This window comes from Schistocerca piceifrons, chromosome 11, assembly GCF_021461385.2.
Source record: "Schistocerca piceifrons isolate TAMUIC-IGC-003096 chromosome 11, iqSchPice1.1, whole genome shotgun sequence".
Lineage (NCBI taxonomy): Eukaryota > Metazoa > Arthropoda > Insecta > Orthoptera > Acrididae > Schistocerca > Schistocerca piceifrons.
In genome coordinates, this window is record NC_060148.1 from 143,697,152 (window position 1) to 143,712,828 (window position 15,677).

Sequence of the window (15,677 nt, forward strand, 5' to 3'; positions counted from 1 at the left end):
TCTACAACAGATCTCTATAACTTTAATCAATTAATGAGCCTTCGCTGTTGTTACAAAAGGATACAACTCATATTCATCACCTTCCACCGACATTGCGACGATACAATCACAACTCACATGGCTCACAATTCATTCGATATTCTACCGTATCGATAGTTCTCTTCCGCATTTGTTATCGATAACGTTAGTCGCACAATGCTGGCGGCCTTGACCAATCAGAGGTTTCTTCCTATGCGCAAGCGAAATCTGATTGCGTGACGTCACAGTGAGAATCAACAAGAGAAAGGCTGTGGGAGTGATAGTATTTTTTACTGGGAGAGTGACGTTTAAATGAGATTAAGTGCACCATATGAAGCCTTCATTAGTCACCGCTCGAAGCGTCAAGAAGTCATCGACATTGTTATTATGCTAACGATTCTGTGATGTACAAGCCGTTTTATAGATAGTACAACACCTTTTCGCAGACCTCATGTTTCATGGTCATTTAACTGTAACAAATGGCCTACTTTACACATAGGTTGTGGAAACTGGAGTAAATGGCAATTCCGTGTCCAACAAGTAAAGAAGGTGTTGGAATCGATAGTGCCTGCCAGCTTCATTTATGGTTAATTCATTATCATGTTAGGTTAGAAACTGTAACTTGTTAAATTTACGTAAGTTCATAGTACTTGTTTGATGTATGAGAGATACCAGTCGCCAGTGGCATTGAGTGAAAGTGAGTATTTTTATAACGGTTTACGTGGTTTTTCGTCGACGTACCATATTGCGATGGCAATAGGCTGGTGATTGTTTACCAAGTTCCATTTTTTTGTATAACACTGCGTGATAGAACAATGGGGCTGCTGTTTTCTAAAATTTGGAGCCTGTTCGGAAATGAAGGTAAGGGAAAGAGAGCCATTTGGCACACTGTTTATTTATTTTTATTCTGTGAGTAGTAGTTAGCTACATATCACCAGCTGTTAACTATTGTGGGTTACATTCAGCACTTTTTACGTCATACACTAGTAATTTATAAACATTAGCATAAGTACACGGAATGAAACACCCTTAGTTCTTCGCACAATTTTGTCAGAATGCTGTTCATGTTTTCATGTCATCACAATTGTTTGTTTTATCCATTAAGTTATTTAAATTAATAACTGCCTGAGATTTTTGTTGTCATGTTTGATCTCACAACATTGTTTATGGGATCAAAGCTAGTAGCAAGTTAGGCAATTTTGTATTACCTATTTTGTTATTATTTTATATCCGTATTTGACCAGCATTCTCAGTTTGTCATCTTTCATTTTTTTCTTCTAGTTGTAACATTCTAGATATTTAAATAATTTTTTTTTTTTCGTGCCCGAATAACAGCTGTGGTGGTTGCATGTCAGCTGTTAAATGACAGTGCATTGGGAGATGTTGCGTAAGCTCTCTGATCTTACTCTCATAATTCCTTTGTGAGATGTTAAGAGATGACAGCAAAATTGTTTCACAGTGTGTGTGTTACCTGGATTGAGCCAGTTAAAGGCAGAGGTCCTCTTTCTTCCAAGGTTTCCCATTTATGTTCCCCCAAGCGTTTTTGTTAAAATTGCATAAGGGCTATATTAGCCTGCAACAATTCTGTCAGTGCATGTGTAAATTAGTTTAATGATTTTTTTTTTCGTGTCTACTTTAAGTTATTCCAAACACAACAATAATGTAAAATTTGGTCACACTAGCATCTTGCATGCGTGGTTATCTTTTGAGATGCACTGGAATTTCCCAGAACCCTTCAAACAAACTTATCTTCCCTGAGACTGTTTTTACCTGATTCTCATTTCACACAGCTTCATGATGTTAATCCAAGATACTTTTAAAATGTGATGTGCTCAAGATGTTTCCCACTACTCTTGTAACTGGATTTTATGGGGTTCTTTATCTTTGTTATTTCTCCGTTTTTATTTGAAGGGTGATGGTTTATTTTTGTTTTTGATTTGACATGTTTCATGTTCGTTCCTGTTACAAACAGGTTGATAATATTTATAACACGTGAAGAGATATGAGACCTCTACTGTTAGATTTGTTGCCTTTTCGAGCTTGGAAAAGTTTTCCATGGAGATAGACCGGTCAGTTATCACCTTCCTGTTGTTGACACAATCACAGAAGTACTTACGTCAACTAAACAACAGGAATGTTATGTCACCACTTGCAGCTTATTCTTTGTCCAGCAGTGACCACTGGCTGATCAAAAGTGCTTAAAGTCTCTCTCTCTCTCTCTCTCTCTCTCTCTCTCTCTCTCTCTCTCTCTCTCTCTCTCTCTCACACACACACACACACACACACACACACACACACACACACAAACAAAACAAAAAATCGTTATTGCTCTTCACCCTGGTACACTGAAAAACAATGAAATCAGAGAAGCAGCAGCAGGAATTCTATGGTAAACAGTTCAAGCAATTGGTAGACTATCTTCTTTGAAGTGAGCTGTTATATTACACACATGGTGTTTCTGATGTTTTTGTTTGTATGTTTTAGTTTAGATGTTGCTGTGTGTATTGTTTACAATTGTGAAAATTGTGTGTAATCGAAAGAAAATTATACCGGCCGAATGAGACAGTGCACTTAATATTCAGACGGATGGAATTTGCACTTTTCGACCATATCGATTTGGGTTTTCTGGGGTTTCCCAAAATAATATGACAAATGCTGGCATGCTTCCCCCGAGGTCATTGCCGATCACATGTCATATCCCGTAAATATTTCCTTGTATGTTTTTATGTCTGTGCATTAGAGATGTTTATTTTCATTTTGTTATGATGACAAATATTACACAGAAAGTAAAAGGAGATGTTTTTCAACTTATTGTAGAGTGCATTCGTTTGTAAGTGTTAGACTGCCATATCAAAGGAAACTGAGATTGTGTGGCTTGTAGAACACAAGATTGTGATGGTGGGCCTGGACAATGCGGGCAAGACGACGATCCTGTACCAGTACCTGATGAACGAGGTGGTGCACACGAGTCCCACAATTGGCTCCAACGTCGAGGAGGTGGTCTGGAAGAACATCCATTTTATCATGTGGGACTTGGGTGGCCAGCAGTCCCTGCGCGCTGCCTGGAGCACCTACTATGCCAACACGGAGGTGAGCCTGCCGACCGCACTGTCAGAATACTCATTTCACAGAGACTTTACATTATACAGCTTATAAATAGCTCTAAAAATGTGTGCACCGCCTTCATAACTTATGTAATTTGTTTGTTTTGATTGCAAACAGCTAAAGGTCACTCACAGTGTAAGTGTCTGTCACATTGTGTGCCGATGTTAACTAAACGTCGATGTCGGGCCTAGCCAGTCGGGTGATAATGTACGACAGTCAGTGAAAATTGCTGAATCTAATGATTTCTTCTTGTAGAAGATACAAATTGATTACATTTATTTTCTGTGAGGTGGATGGAAGAATAACTTTCACTAATTTGATTATTTTGAATTTTAAGGTTGGGTATTGAGTACTAATTTTCGTATTTCTTTAGTGACTGGAGAAGGGGGAAAAAGAGAAATCTAGATGAGCTGACAGACTAACCTGTAGCATAGATTAGGATTTAATGTAAAATTTTGGTTGTGAGTTGGCAAAGCCAACAAATCTCAACACAAAAATACTACAGCCATGATAGACTGGTGTGTACTGTAGCCTCAGATATTGGATGTGGTAAAAAAGTAACGAGAATTTTTGTTCTTAAAGAATCGTTATTTATTCGTTGTCATCAACAGCAATCCTTCGCAGATATAATACCCCTGTGCCAGCAATTTTTGCAGTCTTGGAGGTACTTCTGGAACTCAAGTTTCATTATAGCATTCAGCTCCTTCAGTGATACTTTTTTTCTGTCATCAGGGGTGGCAAAATGACATCCTTTCACAGTATTCAGCCTTGGGAATAGAAAAAAGCCGCAGGGGGCGTATCTGGCAAATACGGTGTCTGAGGCAACATAATAGTTTGATTTTTTTGCCAAAAAAATCATGAACAAGCATTGGGTGTAAGCACGAGTGGTTTTGCCACAATTCTAGTAGTTTCCTTTGGATTGCTTCACTCGAGTGGCGCATAACTTCCCTATTGACCACATGACCTTAAGGCAGGATCTCGTAATTCACTATCCTATTGTAATTGGTGAAGAACTTTCAAATGTGATCAGACTTGTCGATTTCTTTTCAGTCTTGGCTCTTCAATTTCATGTCCAAAACTTCGAAAAAAATTGCTAGGCATGAGCCTGAGGTTATGCCAATATCATCAGCACCCTCTCCGACGGTGATTCGGCAATTTTCGTCATGGGTCAAACCAGGCGGATGGAATCAGACGCTTCTGTTAACCCGGTTCCAGGTGTTATACCCTGCAGCTGTTCAACATTGCGGGCCCTCATTTGTGAATAATTGGCAAAAAAAGTTTTCACAATAATTAAAAATGGTTTAAAAAAGAAGTATTTTCATAGTAGTGTAGTAATGGATGTGATAGAAGCTTCAAATACATGAGCTTGTGGGTTCAAATCTCATCAGGTGCTGCGAAATTTTTTATTTTTGCATGTTTATCAAAATAATTTCGATTATTAGTTTTATTCAGATAATTAGTTTAAATGGAATTTTTTTATTTCTGTTTCTTTGTCACATCATTTTAATCACCTTGTTAGGTTCTTCAGTTGCTCTCATTTGTGTCTTCCTACAATTCTTTTTCTACTTGGCGTCTTACTGAATGTGATTTTAATTATGTCCATGCACTAACATTAATTTCTTCTGTTCCATCATTGTATATTTTTGGCCATGTTACTGCATTCATTATTCGATATTACTATTTCTTATTTTGCTCAAATTTTGTTTTACTTATAATCGCTGTTTCCATTTAAATCTTCATCTACATTATTTTGTCCGTAGTGCAAGAGGAATTTATGTTTTAAACGTTTGTATCAGGAATACTGTCCAAGAAGATGTACATTGTGTAGCAAAAATTGCATTTTTGACAAAATTGCACATATAAATAGATTATTTCATCTTTCATTTTTTACCAACTAGATCAACATTTTCTGATTTTTAAATATCGTAGTAGGCAAAGAAAAATAATTATTTACATTCACATGCAATTTTCAGCTGGAAAAGAATGATGGGAAGAAGAAACGAGAGCTATCAAAAAAGTTAATACGGTGATTAAAATGACGTGACAACTGAACAGAAATTAAAACATTTAACTTAAACCCACTGCTAGAATAAAAATAATGACCAAATTATTTTGATAAAAATTAAAAATAAAAACTTACATAATACTTAGTAAGGTTTGAGCCCATATTGTCTTGCTATGAGGTTTGTACTGTAAGCATTACATTGCATAACTGCTCTATATGATATTTTTATATAAAGCTGTAGAGCATTACATTAAATTCCAAATTTTTTTTTCGTTGATTACTTGCGAACAAATGCCCACCACAGTGAATTGTTGTAGGGTGTGGTATCTGGGATTTTAACCTACAGTACTGTACAGATTAATTCAAAAAGTCAGTCCCAAACTGGGGACCTCTCCCTGTCAGACTGCTGTCTGCTTCCTGACAATATCGGTCATAAAAAAAAGAGAATGTTTTAAATTACACTCCACACGATTGCCAAAGGAGATTCTAACCTTCAATTTAGCGAGAATTTATCTGATCACGCTTTCTGCCATCATTTCAGTTGTACTGTATGCTGGCAACAGGTAGTTCTATTTGAGCTGTCAGAAAGTGCGTGTCAGCTACATACCTCGTCTCGCTTTACCGTATTTCTGTTCTCACCTTTGGACAAAAGCAGCGCCATGCCACAACACCGACACGGAAGTGACACCAAAATCTTACAATCGATTAAAGAGACGGACATTAAAATGTATCGTGGTTATACGGCTACAAATCTGTTTACTAAAATTCATGTTCTCAGATGAGGTGAGTATCTCTTCCCTGTGTTACTCTACACCTGTTAGGAAAGTGAGGTCTCGTCAAACATCAGGAGCGACTCGTGGAGTTAATCAAATTGAAATGATGTGGCTGAAGCAATTTATCGATTTAAATAAAGTCAATTAATTGTACCGCAAAGATGATACAAACTTGACCCTACAAAGTCTGAGACAATACCAGCCTTGTCAGTGCTGCTGCCACTGGTCTTTATATATGTTTCAGCAATTGCAGCACGAAAACATACACTGTTTGAATTAGATATTTTTGAAGTTTACAAGTAAAATTTAATTAGTTTTGCAAAACAGGCTACAGAATTGTCAATTCAAATGTGTTGCGATCTTTCTAAAATGATTAATGTGCCAAAATATCAAGAGTGTATTGGTGAAATGACATGAAACACCTTTATAAAATGATGTTGGATGTCATTTCCTTTGTAACTTTGTTAATGCAGATTTGATTTTGATACTAACAGGACCCGTGCAACTTCGATTAACTGAATAATAATTGCTATTAATTTACTGTGCTTGAATTTTGTAAGTACAAGTTTGGACGCTTGTTTTATCCTTATATGCCCAGTTAGTGATTAAATATCATTATATTTCATCTTAATTAAATTTCGGGTACCTCTGTGTCATTCATTGAGTCAGCTAATACCATTACAGTACGTGTTCATTTAATTAAATACCTTCCCATATATACCGGTAGGTGGTGTCGTGAACTTCAGTTGGCCACGAACCGTGCGTGTTCTTCTATCCTGCTACTTTACAAGATTTGGCGAGGATGTTAAATGACGGCAGTGATCTATACGTACAAAGGAATACATCAGATGTTGAAAATATGCTGGTGCTGCTATTGCCACTAATCTGACCTCAAAAGGCTTATACACAAATCCTGGAGAATTCTTTAAAGTTGACAGCATGTCCATTTAATCTAATATTTATCACGAACGCCAGGAATATTGTTGCAGACACTCATTTTACCTCGGACAATATAAAAACTTACAATGAAAGTGTTTGAGAGTTTGCGTTGTTATGGCTCCGTCATTAAACGTTTCAGATTAGCGTTACTTTTACTGTTTTGTTTGTCTACAAATGTCTACGTGTGTTTATTTTTCGGAAATTGCATTATGATCACTGAAAGAAACCCCCCAGGGACTCAGAATTCATTTGCCGAGTACTCGTTTGGAGACTCCGGTGTACCTGCGCCGGGGACCGCTGACTGCCGCGTGTCCTCTGTCACCGTAAGCTCCGGGCACAGCGGTGGAATGTCTAAAAAGCCCTCAATCTTACGGTGCGCAGCGCACTGAAAAGGTGCGTGGCTGACGAGGTGGAACAGTCGAGAGTGGGAACCTCCTAGGGAACTGAGCGTGCATCAGTTGTATGAGGCTTATCCGGGTATGTGGCGCTCTGTCTAGGTGGACTTCTAGTTCCCTAGCTGCTCGTGGGACTAAAATGGATCCTTCGACTTTTAATTTTACACCTGCCAGTAGGATGGGTAGACTGCCGATGGGCACCGAGGCCCGACTTAATAAGAGGGCTCGGGTAATCGGCCCTCCAGATGGAGGAGTAAAGAAGAGCAAAGCAGTAAAGAATAACAGAACATGAGGTGGCAATCTAAACGTGTTTCTATTAATAAAAAGGAAAGAAGGAAGTTTTAAGAGAGTCTCACTTTTATATGTCCATAAGGGCTGAGCAGGAGCTGCCAGGAGTCTAAAATCTGTACAGTTGCAAAATGAGACACTGTCGGTCGAAATGTCCAGTTCTGGAGAAGCTGTTAACCTACAGAAAGGTAAGTGCCCGGGGGAATATGCTACAGACACCGAGCTCCGTAGTTCCTTAAAATTCGGCAGAGGTGTTGTCGTGTGGGGATCTAGTTGAAATTCCTGTAGAAGGATTGAAGAAAGAGTGGGCCCTGGAGGGAATTGTTGATCTTCAGAAAATTATGAAAAGGGTGGACAGGGACTCGGAAAAATCGGTCCTACATTTTTATTTTCAGTACTGACAAAGCCCCAGAGCACACCGAGGTGGTCTTTCTTCACCTAAATGTACAGCTCTAAGTCCCAAACCTGACGGACTGTCTCAAATTCCAGCATTTTGGGCGTACGACCCGAGGCTGTAATGACGTGTGGCGACTGCATCGAGGTCGCCCGTGAAGGAGTCGGTTGCGCATCTCCTGTCAAATGTATAAACTGCTCCGGAACCCACCGTGTTTAGAATAGGGACTGCATAATCTTTCTAGAGGAATGCAAACTTCGAGAAATAAGATCACCGAAGCACATCCCATGTGGTGAGGCTGAAAAGATCTAAAAGCTCGTGCAGCCTCCCGCATTTGCTACATCTTCGGCATCGATCCTCGAGGAGCGTACCTCGAAAGTTGATGCCTCTACACAAATGGAGGTTCGCATGTCAGCAGTAACGCCTGCACCTGTCAGTGCACTTGCAAGGCAGCAAGTGTTTCAGAACCTGTAGCACCCCCCAGAGCAGTACAAAAAGGTGGTGGCCAACGTCGGAGAGTCCCAGGCACCTCCGAGGGCTGAGGTTGTCGAGAAGCCCGGCACGACCATCACCGCCCCTACTCGAACTCCGGCAGAGCCCTCAAAACAGAGAAAAGCTAATGTACAGCAATAACAACAAGTAAAATCGGGTAGTAAGACGTCGGACCGTGTCGACACGCTTCTACCTGGTGCTGCATTTGACTCTTCCCCAGAGCTGTCGGAGTACGGGGAGTATGTGGGGCAGTCGTCTCGCCCACAACTGAACTTTCGCCCGCCGCAGTCCCCCCACTCCGGTGGAGACACGGGGCGATAATCTCGCAGCTTTTCGGATTGCGAGACCAAAATGTTGCCACATTATTTAAGAGAGCGAGAAGAGCTCGTGGCGACAGTTCTGCTGCTTTGGAGACGGTCAGTAGAATTTCTAGGAGAGGAGGGAAGTGCCGCGTGGTTGCCGTAGTGGAGAACGGTACTCTCCAAACCACACAAGACATTGCCTGGACTGTATCGACCTAATTTGCCTGATTTACTGCAATCACCAGTAGAGATCTACACTACTGGCCATTAAAATTGCTACACCAAGAAGAAATGCAGATGATAAACTGGTATTCATTGGACAAATATATTATACTAGAACTGACACGATTACATTTTCACGCAAATCAGTACCCAGAAGAACCACCACTGGCCGTAATAACCGCCTTGATATTCCTGGGCATTGAGTCAAACAGAGCTTGGATGGCGTGTACAGGTACAGCTGGCCATGCAGCTTCAGCACGATACCACAGTTCATCGAGAGTAGTGACTGGCATATTGTGACGAGCCAGTTGCTCGGCCACCATTGCCCAGACGTTTTCAGTGGGTGAGAGATCTGGAGAATGTGCTGGCCAGGGCTGCAGTCGAACATTTTGTGTATCTACACAGGACCTGCAATACGCGGTCGTGCATTATCCTGCCGAAATGTAGCGTTTTGCAGGGATCGAATGAAGGGTAGAGCCACGGGTCGTAACACATCTGAAATGTAATGTCCATTGTTCAAAGTGCTGTCAATGCGAACAAGAGGTGACCGAGACGTGCAGCCAATGACACCCCATATCGTCATGCCGGGTGATACGCCAGTAATGGTCTTTGAGCTGATAGTCCGTGCTGCTGCAAATGTCGTAGAACTGTTCGTGCAGATGGTTGTTGTCTTGCAAAAGTCCCCATCTGTTGACTCAGGGATCGAGACGTGGCTGCACAATCCGTTACAGCCATGGGGATAAGATGTCTGTCATCTCAACTGCTAGTGAAACGAGGCCACACCGCAATAACGATAGGCTACAGTCCCACCTTTATCAAAGTCGGAAACGTGATGGTACCATTTCTCCTCCTTACACGAGGCATCACAACAACGCTTCACCAGGCAACGCCGGTCAACTGCTGTTTGTGTATGAGAAATCGGTTGGAAACTTTCCTCACGTCAGTACGTTGTAGGTGTCGCCACCGGCGCCATCCTTGTGCGAATGCTCTGAAAAGCTAATCATTTGCATATCGCAGCATCTTCTTCCTGTCAGTTTAAATTTCACGTCTTTAGCATGCCATCTTCGTGGTGTAGCAATTTTAATGGCCAGTAGTGTAGTTTTCCAGCACCAAAGGTTGCTTGCTGAGAGGAGCAATTTGGTCTTCCGATCCACCACTGATGAACATTACAGCTGCTCATTTTCCACGTGGGAGCTGGATTCTGCATTGTTTGCGGCTCGTAACACGTCTCCCGGTTAAGACAGAATCCGTTACAGTATGCTGCGGCACCTCACGAGGTGAAACGGAGATAACCACCTCGCACTTTTTAGTGCCATTTTGGTGTCGGGTCACTTTCCCGACTCGTGGCGTGAGGCAATTCCAATTCCTCTTTTAAAACCTAGGAAAGACAGCATGTGCCCGATTAGTTATTGTAGTGTCGTCCTGGCTGGCTTCATAGGAAAGACCTCGGAGGAGATAGTCAACTGCCGTCTTGTCTTGTTCTTAGAAACCGGGCAGCTCCGTGGTGGTTTCAGGAGGTATTGTCCCACTTTCGATAATCTAGCCGCCCTGGAGGTGGCTGTACAACAGGCATCTGGACCGGCATCACTTTCTGGGTATATTTTTTGACATCGAGAAGGCGTACGGTACTACTCGGAGGCGTGTTATTCTCGAGCTGCTTCACGAATGGGGATTTCGTGGATGGCTTCCCATTTTTATTCTGTCCTTTCGTTACAGTACTGTAGATACTGAGCCAGCGATGTCCTGTAGGATTGCTGCGAGTGGGATACTGCTATTCCTCGAGACAGTGTTTTAAGAGCTACTGTCTTTGCCATAGCTAATAATAGCATAGTGTCAGTAGTGAAAATTCCTGTCCGGTTTTCTCTGTTTGTCGACGACATCCTCGTGTTTTGTTGTTCTTCCAGCCTTTCGACGACAGCTCGTCAGCTGTGACTAACTCTTTGACATTTGGACAAATGGTGGAGAAGAGTGGTTTTTAGTTTTCGACCGAGAAGTCCGTGTGTGTTCTTTTTAACTGTTCTCGTTCCGTTTTAAACTTTACTGAATTGAGGCTGTGGAACACTGGTCTTAATTTTAAAGACACAATGATGTTTCTGAGCGTCATATTTGACTGTAAACTCACACGGTTCCCCCATATTGAGGACCTGAAAAAAGTCCCTCTTAAAGCTGTAAGTATTTTAAAATGTCTCAGCCACAGCACACGGGGAGCAGACAGGACTCGTCTGCTTTGGTTTCACAGAGCCTCTGTCGATCTCGGCTAGATTACGGGTGTACGGGTCTGCGAGGCCCTCTCGTTTGAAGATGTCGGGCTCGGTGCACTATGAAGGGATCCGGTCGGCCACTGGGGCGTCCGGAACGGGCCCTGTACCGAACCTCTGTGCAGAGGCTGGTGAACCGCCACTTCACGTCAGGCGACCGCTATGTACGTTGCACTAGGCTTCTAGAATACCGTTCGAATCGTACACATCTGCATACTGTTCCATTGCTCGGCCTTCATCAGAAAGGCTTTTTCGTAACAGGTAACAGTTGATGATGCCGTACGGGATTCGCGCACAGAATTGCCTTTAGGAGGTGAGGTGGTCTTAATGTTTTACAACAGGTTTGGAGCAGATTTCCACATTGGCTCCTACAGAGGCCCAGACTTATTTTAGAGTTAACCAATTTTAAGAAAGATAGTACACTGTATATTCCATTTCACTTCATGTTTTTTAACATTTTTGGTATGCATTACTGTTTCACAGTAATGTACAGTGGTGGCTCCAAACGAGGGATGCCCTCAGCTGCTCTGTAGTGCTCCTCGACCACGTCACTAGGATTCGCCATCGTGACGAGTATAGCGGTTTTTCAGCAGAGCTCTACACCACGGTGAAAAGGAGCAGATGTGACGTATTCGAGGCAAACGGTTCTGTCGTAAGAGGCGACTAAAAGGAGTCCCTCCCCCTCAAGAGGGTAGTTAGCGCCTGCGTCCAGAGACGGACGGTTTCACGACCTCTATTTGCGGTCATTTTGCTTTTTCACTTCTCGTTTCTTCCTTGCTTTGGTTAGTTCCTTTCTTTGCTCTTCTCCACCTCACTGTCTTCCTTACTCTTTCCCTTGCCTTCTTCTCATTGCCTTCTCATTGCCTTCTTCTCCTTGCCTTCTTCTCTTTGCCTTCTCATTGCCTTCTTCTCTTTGCCTTCTCATTGCCTTCTTCTCCTTGCCTTCTCTGGTCTCCGCCTCGGCGTTTGAGACAGTCTGTCCTCTCTCTCCCTCTCTCTCTTCTTTTTCCTCTTCTTCCTTCCTCCCTGTGCGCGCCTGAAGGCCGACCCACGCGTTCGCACGCGTAGCCGGTGACGGGGCAACGCGTAATTCCCCGCCCTGGGTAGACATGTAAGGCACGCACGTACCCCCTGGTAAAGGCCAGGCCCAGGGAGGGGTGATTGCCTGAGCTGATACCTTCTGACCATGCCGATTGGTCCCTCCATCTGTTTCTCGGGAGGTGTGACCTGAGGTGTAAACATTCACCTAAGGCGGGAGTGCCCTCTGAGAGGGTCCCCACAAGGAAGGAGCGCGCTATCGGAGACGCTGGCAATCATGGGGGATTCCTCCGCAATGGATTTCACTCCATCTCTCTCGACTTCTGCCCAAAAACGGAAACTTGACCAGCCACCAGTGACAAAAGTACTACCGCCTGCCCCACAGTTCCTCGTCGTTTCTCGATCTGAGGACGGAAAGGATTTTTCCTCTGTCAACCCTTTCGTTATCCAGAAGGGCATAGATGCCATAGCCGGATCTGTCAAATCTTGTACCAGGTTGCGTAACGGTACCTTATTACTAGAAACTGAGAGCGCCTTTCAGGCACAAAAACTGCTTCGGGCCACACTCCTGTACACGTTCCCTGTCCGGATGGAGGCTCACCGAACTTTGAATTCGTCTCGTGGTGTGGTCTATACTAGATCCCTCGACAGATTGACTGACGAGGAGATTCAATCTTTCCTCGCTGAGCAGGGCGTGACGGCTGTCCATAGGGTCATGAAAAAGGTCAACAATGACCTTGTACCGACCCAGACACTTTTCTTGATCTTTGATAGTGTTAAGCTGCCATCGCGCATCAAGGCGGGCTAAGAGGTTATTTCTGTTCGCCCCTATGTCCCGACACCTACGCGCTGCTACCAGTGTCAGCATTTCAATCACACTCGACAGTCTTGTTCCAATGCGGCTAAATGTGTCACTTGTGGAAGGGATGCCCATGAGGGTGACTGTCCACCTCCGTCTCCTCGTTGTGTGAACTGTCAGGGTGACCATGCCGCATCCTCCCGCGCCTGTCCTGTCTATAAGGAAGAACGCTGTATCCAAGAAATTCGGGTCAAAGAGAAAGTGTCCACCTCGGCTGCTCGCAAGCTATTGGCTAGTAGGAAGCCCACGCTGCTCCCAGCGGGGAAATACAGTACTGTCCTCGCCTCTCCTCGGACTACCAGGGAGGTGGCAACCCAGACATGCGATCTGACCTTCAGCACCACGGTCGTCCGTTCGGCCAGTGCTAAGATCGCGCAGTCGACGTCTCCTCTTCCTCCCATCACCCCACAGACACCAGCCCCTTCGTCAGCTTCTGCTAAGACGAAGACCCAGAAGTCAGATGCACGGGCCTTCAAGAAGGAACCGTCCCGTGCAGACTTCCTACGTACCTCGACCTCCCAGCCTTCGACCGGTACTTCCACCAAACGACCTTCCAAGAAGGCTCATAGGAAGCACAGTTCTCCTTCTCCGCCACGGTGCATTTCTTCTCCTGCGCCACCCAGCGGTTGCCGCCCCAGGCCGTCATCCGTTTCGCCTGGCTGCACCGCTGGTAGCCGAACATCTGGCCGTTCACCGGCGGAGGAAGCTCCCCCTCCTGGCCATCTTACCAAGATGGCCAATGAACCTATAGACCCAATGGACGATGACTGTCCGCCTACTGATAGCGTCGGCAGTGCTCGCTCGAAGCCAGGCCCTCAGCGGCCTTCGAGGTGACCCCTTCTTTCACCTTCCTTTTCTTCTTACGATGGCACTTATTCACTGGAATATTTGCAGCATTCGCTCCAACCGAGAGGACTTGAAGTTGCTGCTCCGCCTGCACCATCCGCTCGTCGTAGCCCTCCAGGAAATGAAGCTACGCCCATGCGATCAAATTGCCTTGGCACACTACACCTCTGTGCGTTTTGACCTACCCGCTGTGGTAGGTATTCCGGCTCATGGAGGGGTTATGTTGCTGGTCCGGGATGATATTTACTATGATCCCATCACATTGCACACCGGCCTGCAGGCAGTCGCCATCCGCATTACTCTCCCCACTTTTACATTTTCCATTTGTACCGTTTACACGCCATCATCATCTGCCGTTACCAGGGCAGACATGATGCAGCTTATTGCTCAGCTACCTGCCCCATTTTTGTTAATTGGAGACTTCAATGCCCACCATCCCCTTTGGGGCTCTCCAGCATCCTGCCCGAGGGGCTCCCTGTTAGCAGACCTTTTCAACCAGCTCAATCTTGTCTGCCTCAATACTGGCGCCCCTACTTTTCTTTCGGACACATCTCACACCTATTCCCATTTAGACCTCTCTATATGTACTACCCAACTTGCACGCCGGTTTGAGTGGTATGCACTTTCTGATACATATTCGAGCGACCACTTCCCGTGTCTTATCCATCTCCTGCAGCATACCCCCTCCCCGTGCTCATCTAGTTGGAACATCTCCAAAGCAGACTGGGGGCTCTTCTCTTCCAGGGCGACCTTTCAGGATCAAACCTTCACAAACTGCGATCGTCAGGTCGCACACCTCACGGAAGTCATTCTCACTGCTGCTGAATATTCCATCCCTCACCCTACTTCTTCTCCACGTCGTGTACCGGTCCCCTGGTGGACCGCAGCATGTAGAGACGGTTTACGTGCTCGTCGACTTGCTTTACGCACCTTTAAATGCCACCCTACAGTGGCGAATTGTATCACTTATAAACGATTACGTGCACAGTGTCGTCGTATTATTAAAGAAAGCAAGAAAGCCAGCTGGGCTGCTTTCACAAGCACCTTCAACAGTTTTACTCCTTCTTCTGTTGTCTGGGGTTGCCTGCGCCGGCTATCTGGCACTAAGGTCCACTCACCAGTTTCTGGCTTGACGGTCGCGAATGACGTCCTTGTGGCCCCGGAGGATGTCTCCAATGCCTTCGGCCGCTTTTTCGCAGAGGTTTCGAGCTCCGCTCATTACCACCCTGCCTTCCTCCCCCGCAAACAGGCAGAGGAGGCTAGGCCACTTAACTTCCGCTCCTCGAATCGTGAAAGTTATAATGCCCCATTCACCATGCGGGAACTCGAAAACGCACTTGCCCGGTCACGGTCCTCCGCTCCAGGGCCTGATTCTATTCATATTCAGATGCTGAAGAACCTTTCTCCTGTGGGTAAAGGTTTTCTTCTTCGTACTTACAATCGCATCTGGACTGAGGGACATGTTCCCGCATGCTGGCACGAGTCTATTGTTGTCCCGATTCCTAAACCGGGGAAGGACAAGCACTTGCCTTCCAGTTATCGACCCATCTCGTTTACCAGCTGTGTCTGTAAAGTGATGGAGCGAATTGTTAACTCTCGTTTGGTTTGGCTGCTCGAGTCTCGACGCCTACTTACCAATGTACAATGTGGATTTCGTAGGCGCCGCTCTGCTGTTGACCATCTGGTTACCTTGTCGACCTTCATTATGAATAACTTCTTGCGGAAGTGCCCGACTGTGGCTGT

General features: G+C 44.6%; 1 protein-coding gene across 1 annotated transcript in view; it reads left to right on the forward strand.

The window, feature by feature from the left end:
• The first annotated feature begins 237 nt into the window (after positions 1 to 237).
• The window catches only part of LOC124719960 (ADP-ribosylation factor-like protein 5B), a 39,786-nt gene continuing 24,346 nt past the window's right edge, over positions 238 to 15,677 (forward strand). The window contains exons 1-2 of the mRNA XM_047245173.1: positions 238 to 879; positions 2,900 to 3,108. Coding sequence (XP_047101129.1) covers positions 834 to 879; positions 2,900 to 3,108 — 255 coding nt within the window. The 5' untranslated portion in view covers positions 238 to 833. The remainder of the gene's footprint in view (positions 880 to 2,899; positions 3,109 to 15,677) is intronic.